The 12,036-nt window shown below is 61.7% G+C and overlaps 1 protein-coding gene across 1 annotated transcript; it reads left to right on the forward strand.

Moving 5' to 3' along the window:
- Positions 1 to 444: 444 nt before the first annotated feature.
- Positions 445 to 9,776, forward strand: ENGASE (endo-beta-N-acetylglucosaminidase). Its single transcript, XM_075562310.1, has 14 exons — positions 445 to 631; positions 2,252 to 2,319; positions 2,404 to 2,605; positions 3,099 to 3,247; positions 3,829 to 3,986; positions 4,649 to 4,797; positions 5,260 to 5,425; positions 7,184 to 7,287; positions 7,493 to 7,601; positions 7,737 to 7,927; positions 8,103 to 8,251; positions 8,621 to 8,729; positions 8,940 to 9,054; positions 9,130 to 9,776. Exons 1-14 carry the CDS (start codon positions 486 to 488, stop codon positions 9,562 to 9,564), a joined length of 2,250 nt encoding a protein of 749 aa, XP_075418425.1. The 5' UTR covers positions 445 to 485; the 3' UTR covers positions 9,565 to 9,776.
- The last annotated feature ends 2,260 nt before the right edge of the window (positions 9,777 to 12,036 follow it).

Below are 12,036 nucleotides of genomic sequence, written 5' to 3' on the forward strand. Positions count from 1 at the left end.
CACTGCCCCCTTATTAAAAAAAAAACTACTGAGCACCCCCTGGCAATGAAAAACTACTTCTAGCCCACCCTCCAGGACTAAAGCGTAGGTGTGTAGCGCCCCGCGGGATAGTTGCCGGTCCCTCAGGGGGAGAGCTTGACCTCTTTAGGAAAGGCTATTGGAGGAACCTCTGTAGGACCTTCTAAAACAGCGGGAGGGAGGGGGATGGGGATCCCGCAAAGGTGGCTTCCGATACCAGGAACAGGCTCCGCCCCTCATTGGAGGCCCCGCCCACCCAGCGGCCCGGTCCCGCCCGCTCCGGAGGTACAAAGTCCCCGCCGCAGGGGCCAAGAGCCCGGAGCTGCAGCTGGAGTCCAGCCAGAGCCAATCCGAGCTAAGGAGCCGCGCTCCGCAGTTCCTATTGGCTGGCCGTGGCAGCAGGGGCGGACCTTGCCCGGCGATTGGACTGCGGGGGGCTGACAGCGCTGCGGGGGGCTGACAGCGCTATGGAGGCCGCGGCTGAGCGGGCGACACCAAGGGCTACCAGACGGCGCTCTCGGCAGCTTCAGGGACCAGGGAAGCGGAAAGCGGCAGCTGGAGACCCGCCGGAGCGGGCTCGGACGCGGCGGCGGCGGCAGGGACCGGATCGCAGGTGGGTGGGTCGGCCCGGGGCTGCACCCCGAACTCCTCGGCTCCCCCGAAGCCCCAGGGCGGGACTCGTGACCCCTCCAGTGCCCCCACCGCGGGTGCGGAAGCGGGGTCACTCAGACCAGTGTCCACAGAGCGGGGACGCAGCCATCACCCCCTGCCCCGTCCCTGGTCGCGGCCTGCCGCCCCCTGCCACCTTCCCCAAAAGCTGACCACCTGGCACCCTGCTAATCAGAAGTGGGGTGCCGACCCGAGTGGCTGCAGGGCACAGCGGGGAAAGAGGAGCCGGGCTGCGAGGTCTGGCGCTGACCTTCCTGCCCTCTGACCGCCTACGCCTGTAGCCTCAGTTTCCTGATCTGAGAAGTGGGTCACCACACCTGCAGGGTGGGGCTGGGGGCCCTGTGACAAACCAGGTCCTAGCGTCCCACCTGCATTTGCTCAGGATTTGCCAGTCCAGTGATTGAGTCATTAAGATGACCAATGCCCATGCCAGGGGCCAGGTAGCTCTGTCCAGTAGTCATTGGCCACCAAACTCAGGGTGGAGAAAGTTGAGGCAGTGGGCAGCAGAGGTAGGAAGCAGGAGCCCTCTCCTTTGCTTTGTAACTTAGAGACGGAGCCTTGGGCAGCCCGGAGAGCTGGAGGTGGCATGCTGCAGGCTGGCGAGTTTGGAATCATATGGTCTTCCTCCCTAGGTGGGGGGTCGACTTACAGAGGACCCCAACTGGTGCAAACTGTTTGCTCATCCACTAACCTTTAGGCTGCGGATTCAAATCCACTCACCCACCCAGCAGCATTAGGGAAGAAAGCCTGGCCCTCACTGCCTTACAGACTACATTCAAGAATCCCTGGTCCCCATGAGCCCGCATTGATCACACAGTATTGGGCGTAGGTGGACTTTTGAAAACTCGAGAGTCACAACGTGCTGCCACCGAGCTCATTCTGACCCACAGTGACCACTATAGGACAGGGTAGAACTGCCTCTGTGGGATTCTTACACTGTAACTCTTTACGGTAGTGGAAAGCCTCAACTTTCTCCCTCAGGGTAGCTGGGGGTTTCAAACTGCCACCCTGGTGGTTAGCAGCCCAACGCATAACCACTCTGCCACCCAGACTCCTCAAGAGGAGCTGATCAGGTGGAAGTAGATCACCAGGCCTTCCTAGCCCCGCTTAGTGTGGAAACCCCGCTGTCACCTGCCCAGTGGGCTAGCGTCCTGCAAGCCTGCCCTCCCCTAGCAGGATAAGGTGTGTGTATGGGTAGGAGCTATGCATGAGGGGTCCTGGCTGGGAACTGAGCCAGGGTCACTCCCACCACGGAAACCATCCTGTGTCAGCATTTGGCATTGAAGACAGGCCAGAGAACTAGGTGCCCTGGGAGTGTTGTTGGATCAGGGTTGGGCTGCAGACAGCAAGGTGGGCAGCTCAAACCCGCCAGCTGCTCCTGGGGAGAACAGCGAGGCTGTCTGCTCCCAGAAAGATCTGTGGCCCCTGACGCCCTGTATAGATAGGGTCTCTGTGAGTCCGAATCAGTTCGATGGAAGTGGGGCCTTGTCCATTTGCTGAGAAATGTTCTTTTTCTGTCACCTTTTTGCCTGAAAAGTAAAATGGAGCCCCCTTCTCTGTGCAGAATGGAAAAGGAGCAGGCCGAGGGCGTCTTCCGAGAAGTGGTCAGCTACAGCCCAGACCCTCTGCCAGGTGAGAATGGCTGGGGCTGGAGCTGGGGCTCGGGGCAGTCAGGAGGGCCCCGAGGGAGTCCTCACTGCCCGCTCCTCTGACCAGTTAGATACTATGATACGGACACCACTAGCCCCGTCAGCTTTTACTTGACTTCGCTGGAGGAGCTGCTGGCCTGGAGGCCCACCATGGAGGATGGCTTCAATGTGGCCCTGGAGCCACCTGTGGGCCGCCAGCCCCCTCTCAGCAGCTCGCGGCCCAGGACCCTGGTGTGTCACGACATGATGGGCGGGTACCTGGACGACAGGTGAGGGAGGCAGCACCGCCCACCGCCTCTGGCCTCTGTGGCCAAGCCCCCGGTGGAGAAGGGGAGGGCTGGGTTCAGCCTTTGGGTGACCAGAGCTGGGAACCACCCGCGGGCCTGACGTGGGAGCGTGGCAATGTCCTCTGCAGGCGCATGGACGGTGAGCAACCGACCAACTTACCGAGGCTCCTCTGAGCCCGGTCTGCAGGCTCCCAGACCTCTCTGGATCTAGGAGCTGCACAGGGTTAGGGGTCTCTGATAAGGAGAGGCTTGGCTGTGGGTACAGGGAGAGACTTCGGTCCTCTTCTCCCCGAGGCCACCATGCTGGGTCTGGGTCCCAGTGGCAGATGCCGACCGATGCTAGTGACAGGGTCTCCAGTGAGTGTGGTGGGGGCTTCCCCCTGACCCCGTTTCCAGGGTGTGACTGAGGAGAAGCTGGCCCCTCTTGGAGGCCCATCACTTCCCTGGCCCCAGCCTGACGGCACTTCCCTCCCAGGTTCATCCAGGGCTCCTCAGCCCGGCAACCATACTCCTTCTACCACTGGCAGTACATCGACATCTTCGTCTACTTTAGTCACCACATGGTCACCATCCCCCCGGTGGGCTGGACCAATGCCGCCCACAAGCACGGGGTCTGCGTACTCGGTAAGACCCGGGGCTCGCTCCCCTCCGCCCGATGCCTGCAGGTGCCCCTGTGAGCCACAGGCTTGCTTTGCCTGGCAAGGGACAGAGCTCTCACCTGGGGTGGTGTCCAGTGGGGCGCAGGAGGGGCAGATTTGTTCCAAAAGTCTCTGGGTCACTCTGCTGCTGCTGTCCCCATAGGCGGTAGAACAGATGGGGTGGCTGTGTCCAGTGGGAGGCCAGGTTGCTGACCAAAAGGTTGGGGCCGCCCAGAGGTGCCTCAGAAGAAAGGCCTGGAGATCTCTTTCCAAAAAGCAGCCACTGAGCACCCTGCGGTGCACAGGTCTGCTCTGAACCATGGGCGCCAGGAGCTAGAGGAAACTCCAGACCGCTGGCATTTCTGGTGGTGTTGCACGGCCAAGAGGTGGCTGTGGTCCGAAGGACATAGGTTGTCAGTCGTGGGTCTCACCAGCCTGCAGCCTGGCCACTGAGGACGCTGCCCCTGAGTGGCTGGCTCCCAGATGTCTGCGGGTGCCACTGTGAGCACCTGCAGGGTTCTAGGCGGCACCGTGGTGGGTGCCTGACCTCCTGTCTCCTGTCCGCAGGGACGGTCATCACGGAGTGGACCGATGGCGCAAAGTTGTGCGAAGCCTTCCTGGCTGGGGATGAGCGCTCCTATCGGGCTGTGGCTGACCAGCTGGTCCGTCTTGCCCAGTTCTTCCGCTTTGATGGCTGGCTGGTCAACATTGAGAACTCTCTGAGTGTGAGCCTCCCTACCTTTGGCCCCTGGGGCTCATAGCGGGAACCCTTCCCCAAAGGTTCCTGGGATGGGGGCAGCTCCAAGATCTAGGGGATTGGCGCCCTTGGCAGCTCTGTGTAGGTCGGTGTGTGGGACCCGGGCTCCTTCTCCATCTCTGCTTGGCGGGGTTGGTGACTTCCTTTTCTGACACCCAAAAAACTCACTGTCATTGAATAGATTCTGCTCACAGTGACCCAGTGCCAGGTGTCCACTGCTGTCAGTCGTTGTGGGAACAGACAGCTGCCTCTTTCTCCTCCAGGGCAGCTGGTGGTTAGCAGTCTAATGCTTCCCTGACAGTGAGCCACAGTGGGGGAGGGGGAGGGGCTGTTTGGCCACAAGGAGTCCTGGTGGTGCAGTGGGTTACGCCCTCCCTGTAAGGTTGGCAGTTCAAGCCCAGCAGCTGGTCTGCGGGCAGAAGAGGAGGCTGCCTGCTCCTGTAAAACCTGTCTTTACCCCAGTGGGGTAATTCTATTTTTTTCAACGCGTCCACCTTGGCACCCCATCCACTGCCTTGTGTGTCGGGACCCTTCCTGCTTTAAGGGGAGGAGGATCGGAGATGCCATGGGGCGGGTCCTCCTGACCAGTTACTGGACGCCTGACCGGGCATGCCCTGTCTCTCCTGGCAGACTGCGGCAGTGGGGAACACGCCGGGATTCCTGCGGTACCTGACCAGGGAGCTGCATCGTGCCGTGCCGGGGGGCCTGGTGCTTTGGTACGACAGCGTGGTCCACAGCGGCCAGCTCAAGTGGCAGAACGAACTCAATGACAGCAACAGGTGGGCCCCCCCACCCGCCTCCCCGGGGTGGGGCCGCCCCACCCTGCCCCGCCCTGCTCCGCCCAGCCTCCGCGTGGCGGGGGGGTGGGTGGGGGTATATGGTTGGGCGCGAAGCATACCTGGGGCCCCAACTCAGTGCTGCTCGCTCTGGTCCAAGCTCCCAGACCTGTGCATAGGTGGGGCCCTGCCAGGCGCACAGTAGGGGCTGGCACAGGCTCCTGGGGCGCGGTGCACACGTGAGGGTCCCGCGTGGGCCCTTGTCTGGATGGAATCCATCTCCCCAGGGCTGGGTTCACGTGGGTCCTGCTGTGGAGCGCCGTTCCTGCCCCACCCCACCCCAGCTGTGCAAACCTGCAAACTGAGGCTGGTGATTTGGCTGCATGCTGGGGGCAGCCCAGAGAGGTGGAGCTGGGCAGTGGGACCCGGCCTGCGGGTCTCACAGGTAGGGCCGGCTGCCCACAGGATTTTCTTTGAGGCCTGTGACGGCTTCTTCTCTAACTACAACTGGCGGGAGAAACATCTGGAGCGGATGGTGGCGCAGGCCGGGGCGCGGCGCGCTGATGTGTACGTGGGGGTGGACATCTTCGCCCGCAGCGACGTCGTGGGGGGCCGCTTCGACACGCACAAGGTGGGCTGTGCCAGAGCAGGGAAACCGAGGCACGGGAATGCTGGGGAGATGCATGCCGTGGCAGAGAGCGTCCTAATTATATGCTATCAGGTGGCACACTGTCACCTGCCTGTAGGGGATACCCTCTTCTCCCAGCTGCCCCTACCCACCAGCTCAAACCTCCTTTTAGGGCTGTATTCTTTACGAGCATGACGTTAACATCCTGATACCCTGGGGTCCCAAAAAACAACCTCACTGCCACAGAGTGGACTCCAACTGTGTTTCCAAGGCTGTGACTCTGCGGAGCCAACAGCCTCATCTTTCTACTGTGGAGCGGCTGGTGGTCTTGAACTGCAGACCTTGAAGTTGGCAGCCCCATACCTAACCACTAACCCATTGCTGGCGAGTGGATTCTGACTCAGTGTCCCTGCAGGCCTTGGGTGCCCTCGGACCCCTACCCTTGGGCCCCTGTGGACCCAATGGTCCACCTTTCACTCAGCCACTGAACACGGCCCACTCTGCTTCTAAGGCTGCTGCAGGACTGGACTTGGGCACTCCCGTTGGGGGAGTTCCCCCCTCCCCCCGGGAGATCCCCCCTCCCCACAACTGTGTGCTCCAGGTGCCCCATCAGATGTTCTCGGTGGCGGCTGGCCCTCTGTAGGACTTTCTTCTGAGGCACTAGTAGAGGGGCTCCAACCTCTCATCTCTTCATCACCCGTCGGTGCATGCAGGGAGCGGACCCCCCTGGTCTACTTCTCTTGCCAGGGAGGGAGGGCGCTGGGATGGGGCTTCAGGGAAACAGCTGCAGATCAAGAGCCCAGTTCTCCTGGCAGGTTCTCTCGGCTGACCCTCCTGTGCAGCGCTGCTGCCCTCCCTGTCGTCCCTTCTGCTGTTAGAGAATAAATTTTGCCCCCTTGCTGCGCCCCCCTCTGCCCAGGGTCCTGATACTCAGGAGAGGGCCAGAGGTGAGGCTGGGCAGCATTCTCACCTCTGGCCCCTGATGCTGCCCCCTCCTGGTCAGTCTGTGGAACTGCCAGGGCATGGATGAAGCCTCAAATTTCAAAAAAAAATCTCACCTTACAGGACAGGGTAGAACTGCCCCTGTGGGTTTCCCAGACTTTACAGGAGGAGGAAACCTCCTCTCCCTGTCCCAGAGTGGCCTGTGGTTTTGAACTGCCGACCATGCGGTTAGCTTGTAACCACTACACCACCAGGGCCCTAGGCTGAATGGATCTGCCTGCATGGCGGGGCAAGTGGTTACTGCCATGGCTGCTCCCCGAAAGACTGGAGGCTGGAGGACACTCCAGGGGCATTTCGGAGGAAAGACCGGCAGTCAGCTCTCGGGAGAACGGCTGCTGGAGAGCCTGGGTGTGCGGTGCCGTGCAGACGCACTGGGGGCTGACGAGAGCCGTCACTGGGAGATGGGGCTAGGGAAGGTGGGCAGCTGCAGCTCTGCGGGGGCACCTTTGCCTCCCATGCCAGGGGCCCGGGTCCACACCCGGCCACCACCCAGACCCTCTGTGGTGGCCGCTCTGCTGCTGAGCAGGTTTCTGCAGAGCTTCCTGACCAAAACAGGAGGAAGGCAAGCCTGGTGACCCTCTGGGCCGGGCAGTGTGTCATTGCGTTGTTGCCTTGGGCTTGCTGTGAGTCGGGGGTGGGGGTGGGGGAGGGGTGGCGCTGGCACCAGGACAGCTCTAACAACAGCAACAGGCTGGGGGGGTCTGCACCCCCAGGTCCCCGGGGTTGGGACAGTCCTTGGTCTGACTTCTGTCCCCACAGTCCCTGGAGCTCATCCGGAAGCACGGCTTCTCGGCTGCCCTGTTTGCGCCTGGCTGGGTGTACGAGTGCTTAGAGAAGAATGACTTCTTCCAGAACCAGGACAGGTGTGTCACTGCCTCTGGGGACCCTCCAGGGACAGCTTGGGGCCCAGGGCAGGGAACCAGCCCATGGCCACCTTTGGAGGGCAGGTCTTAGGGCCAGTTAAGCAGGAGAGACTGCAGGCCGGGGCCCTGGGGGCCACCTCCCCCTGACGGCCTCTCTGGTCCAGCCAGGCCTTGGCCGAGCAGCTGCATCTGCATCTCTCCACAGGTTCTGGAGCCTGCTGGAACGGTACCTGCCCACACACAGCCTCTGCTCCCTGCCTTTCGTCACCTCTTTCTGCCTGGGGCTGGGGACACGGAGAGTCTGCTACGGACAGGTGTGTGGGCACCTTAGTCTCACAGAGGTTGTCGGGGGTGGTGGTGGTGGTGGTGGTGTGTGTGTGTGTATGTGTGTATATGGAGGATGGCCTGGCCAAGAGCTGAGTTCTCATCGGCTTTACCTTTCCCTGTAGGAGGTGGACGCAGGGCCCTGGTACCACCTTAGTGCCCAACAGCCGCAGCCCCTGCTTGGGGAGCATGGACAGGAGGGGGGCGGTGAGGGCTGGGTGAAGACCCGCTGCTGCCTGGCCGAGGCCTGGAATGGGGGCAGCTCCCTGCTCATCCGGGGGGCCATTCCCCCCGAGGTGGGGCACGTGGCTGTGAGGTAGGTGAGTGCAGGGGGCATGAGCTGTGGGGCCCCCTCCCTCTTGTCATGGGCAGGTGGGGCAGAGGCCAGCCATGTTGGTTATACCAAGGGTCCCAGGGGGGCCCAGGTCTAGAGCGGAGTCCCCCCACCCACCCCTGGCTGGCCCCTTACGGGGGTACCCTCTCTCTTCCAGGTTATTCTCCCTGCAGGTCCCCATGCCCCCCAAGATCTTCCTATCCCTGGTATATAAGCTTGAAGGACCCTCGGCCGTGACGGTGGCCCTGGAGTTGAGCACGGGGGACACTGACAGCTGTCACATTGGCAGTATCTCAGCCCTGAACGGTGAGGACAGGACCCACCACCTGCTCTGTTCTCCAAGGGTGGGGCTGCCTGGAGGTGGGGGAGGAAGGCAGTGCTTCTCTGACAACCCCCGCCCCCCATTGCCCCTGCTGAGCCCGCTGAGAGTGTGAACATGTGAAGTGGGTGGGGGCTCGGGTGGCATCTGAGAGGAGCCAGACTAGGGCAAGAGGTGGCAAGTCCTAGACACGCACTTTGTATTGTGGAGGAAATCCCACCCTCTCTTACCCAGAGGTTGTCTGCACCCACCTCTGGGCCCTGGGTCCCCCAGCCCTGTCTGGTCACCTGGCCAAGCCCTGGGCCTGGCTCTCTCAGGCCTGGCTGCAGCCTGGACAGAGTTTGTCTTTTCCCCAGCGGACACGAGCCGGAGGTACAGTGCCCAGCCCCTCCGCGTGCCCCCTACCAAGCTGACCAGGTGGGCCAGCCGATGTGGCCAGCCACTGCCGGGGGGTTGGGTCCAGCGGTGAGTGCCCCCTACCTGCTGGGCTCAGGGGAGTGGATGTGGTGGATGTGAGGGTTTCTCAGGAGGCCTGGCTCACTTAGCCAGACAAGGCCAGCACTCCGGGGTCAAGGCGGGGCCACTGGGTCCTCCAGGGCTTGCTGAGACTGGGCATTGGGGGTCCCCCCCTCCATTCCTGGCCCCTGTGACACCTCCCCCCACCTTCTCCCACAGCTGCTTCAAGGTGATGCTGCAGGGCTGTGTACTGCAGGACCTCTTCGTCAGCTTCTCCCGGCCCCCCAATAGCCACCAGGAGGAGACCTTTGTCTGCCGCCTTGGGGAGATCCAGGTGACTGAGCTCTCCGGGGACCCAACCCCGTGGCAACGTGCCCCGTTCCCATGCTGAGGTCGCCCTCTCTCCCAGGTGGTGGACGCCCAGAGCCTGCTGAGCCCCCTGCCCCAGGTGCAGACTGTCACTATCTCCCACGTCCGCTGGCAGCCGGCCGCCCCAGGGTCCAGGGGCCTCACTCGGTCCAGGCAGCTCCAGCTGAGCTGCACCCTGCACTGGGCCTTCCCGCTGCCCCAGGCCTGCTGTTTCTGGGTCCACTGTCGGAGGGAACCAGTGAGCGGCCCCCAGGGTGGGGGGCCATGGGACCCCAAGAAGCCCGAGTTCCTGGGCTTGGCGTTCACCAACCAGTACCGAGTTGTGGACCTGGCTGTGGCCAGAGATGGGCCTGGCCAAAGAGGCCACGTGGAGTTCCTGGTGCAGCCTGTCCCCAGGGAAGGCTTTCCAATCCCACAGGCTGAGTGGGGCCGGGCCACCCTGTTCTACACCAGCCCAGACCCTGATAGTCATTAGGTGCTCCTCACTGCCTGTCGGCCCCACGGTGGGGGTAGGGTCCCTGGACATAGGCAATGGGACCCCGCCTTTGTCTTAGCTTTCTCCTTAATCCGGGGTTTCATATGAAATGACCAGGGGGCGTTTAGTGCAGAAAATTCCCGAGAGAACACTCCTGGTGGGGTTCCAGAGGACTGCGCGGCTCCCAATAAACTCAGAAAGCATTGCCAGAATGGGGTCTCCGGGACACCTTATTGAGCCTGTGGGCCACAACGAGGCGGGCACCTTGCAGGGTGAAGCCAGGCCAGGCGTGCGTCTGGGCTGCGTCTGTAGGGCTGTCTGCAGGTGGTTATGAGGCAAGTGGACTGGGCAGCAGCTGAGCTAATCATGAGAAGCTGGATGTGCTGAAGGAGGGCCTGCTGGAGGAGGGCTCACGGGCAGCCTGCGTGCGTGGCAGGCAGAGGACTCGCCAACCTGGCCAATGAAGATCAAAGGCCACAGCCTTCAGAACAAGGGGTGGGGAAACCCCACTCTTTGCATACTGTCCCCCAAACTCCTCACGGCTGGACCGAGAAGCAACATCACCGGGATTGCAGACAAGATCAATGGCATCCAGCACTTGGGCAGAGCAGCCAGGTCATCAGTCGGCATTCGTGGTATCATAGCCTGGGGCCAACCTGCCGCACAATCTCCCCTCCCCCCCCTCGCAAAGGTGCTAGAAAGCAGACGTATCACTTTAAGGACTACGGTGAGCCCGGCCCAAACAAGGGTCTTCCCGACCCCCTCGCAGGCACAGGGCAGCCGGGCAAGGAGTGAGGTCTGGCAAGGCCCCGTGCCTGCGGAGGAGGGAGCGGGCGAGGAACATGGGTGAGACCGTGAGGCGCAGGGAAAAGATGCAGACCTCGCTGGAGGAAGCAAGGAGGGCGAGACTCAGTTCCTGAGACATGTGGCTGGAGTGGGGGGGGGGGGGGACTGGTTCCTCGGGAAGGACTTCCGCTTGGTAAACTAGAGGGTCAACAAGAAGAAAGCGGGGTGGCCCTCCATGAGACAGCTCCAAACACTGCTCGGAGCGGTTGTGACTGTCCCCTCGAAGGGGCAGCATTTCGTTTCACTGCACGTGGGGTCCACGGCCATCAGAACCCGGTCAGCGGAAAGCAGATGACTGGCTTCAGGGTGTCTCACCCCTCCTGGGCCTTCAGGTGCTCTGGTCCCTCTTAGGGGCTGGCCCCCACTCTCCCTGGAGTTACAGGAGCTGCCACCAGGAGCCACCCACCTGTCACTTTTTCTCCAGCCTGCAGGGTTGGGTGGTCTTTTTTCTGTTTTGGGGCGGGGGAGGACTCAAGGTCTCAGGAAACTCAGCTGCATTGGTGCCTTGCAGAGGAGGTGGGGGAGTTCTCCCCCAGGGACCCATCTCTTCTCTCCTACCACCTCCCAGGCCCCCAACCCCGCTCTCTGAGGGCTGCACCCCTTCCCTGCCCCTTGTCCTGACTTGTCTTTCTCACCACTGTCTCACTGTGGGTCTGGCCCAGAGGCCCCCAGCACAAGAGCTAGAGGCAGACTATCTCAGTCTTGCTTCCCTGGAGGGCCTAGGACCCCCCACTGACTGACTCCCCTCCTGCCCCCTGCCCCCTTGCATCAGGAGGCTCTGTGGGACAACATTCTGGTGTGATGGGGGTGGGGGCGAGGTGGGGAAGCAAACAGAGACCCCGAGGAAGCACTCTCTTTGACAGTGTGTTTTTGGCCTTCTTTCTGGTTGGAACCACAAGAGACCTGGTTTTTTAAAATGAGGACATGCTGGGGTGATAAGGGGATGGGGAGAAAATGATGGGTGGGCGCTCTGTGAGAAATGGGGTCGCCCTCCTGAATACAAGCCACGTGCAGGCTGCAAGGCACCAGAACCTCTTGATTGGCAGAGTTGGAGGTTGCGGTGGCCGGCTCAAAGGTGGTAGCTGAGTCTGTGGTACTGTTATACTCCAGGCTCTGGCTCCCGGCAGAGCTCACCGTGCTTCTGAGTCTCCCCTTCCTGTCTTCTACCCCAAATCTCTCCCTTTCTGGTGGCCATTCCCCACTTCACCCAAGGTGAAAACATTCAGGCCTGTGCTGATCTGGCCTTCTCGTCAGCCATGACCAACCCATCAGAACCCCCGTGTTCGGTTCTGACCATTCTCTGGAGTCAGCCAAAGGTGGGGTCACCAACCTGGTGGCTTACAGAGCCAGGAAAGCGGTCGCTCCCCAACTTCCTGTCCAGAGACTTTGTAAAGTGCAGGGCCCCCGGAACAGTTGATGCAGAGCGGGAAAGGAAATTTATAGTGGCAATTATTTTCTCACAGTCTGGTGAGCAGGCAATTAGAAATTGGGGGTGGGGGACGGGGGTTAGCAGAGCATGGAGCGCGGCAGACTGGCATCCCACACCTCGACGAGAGAGCTTGGCCCCCAGCCCCACTGGCAATACAGACACGACACAGTAAAATTAATATGCCCACATTTAAGTCC

The sequence above is a fragment of the Tenrec ecaudatus genome, chromosome 10 (genome assembly GCF_050624435.1).
Source record: "Tenrec ecaudatus isolate mTenEca1 chromosome 10, mTenEca1.hap1, whole genome shotgun sequence".
NCBI lineage: Eukaryota > Metazoa > Chordata > Mammalia > Afrosoricida > Tenrecidae > Tenrec > Tenrec ecaudatus.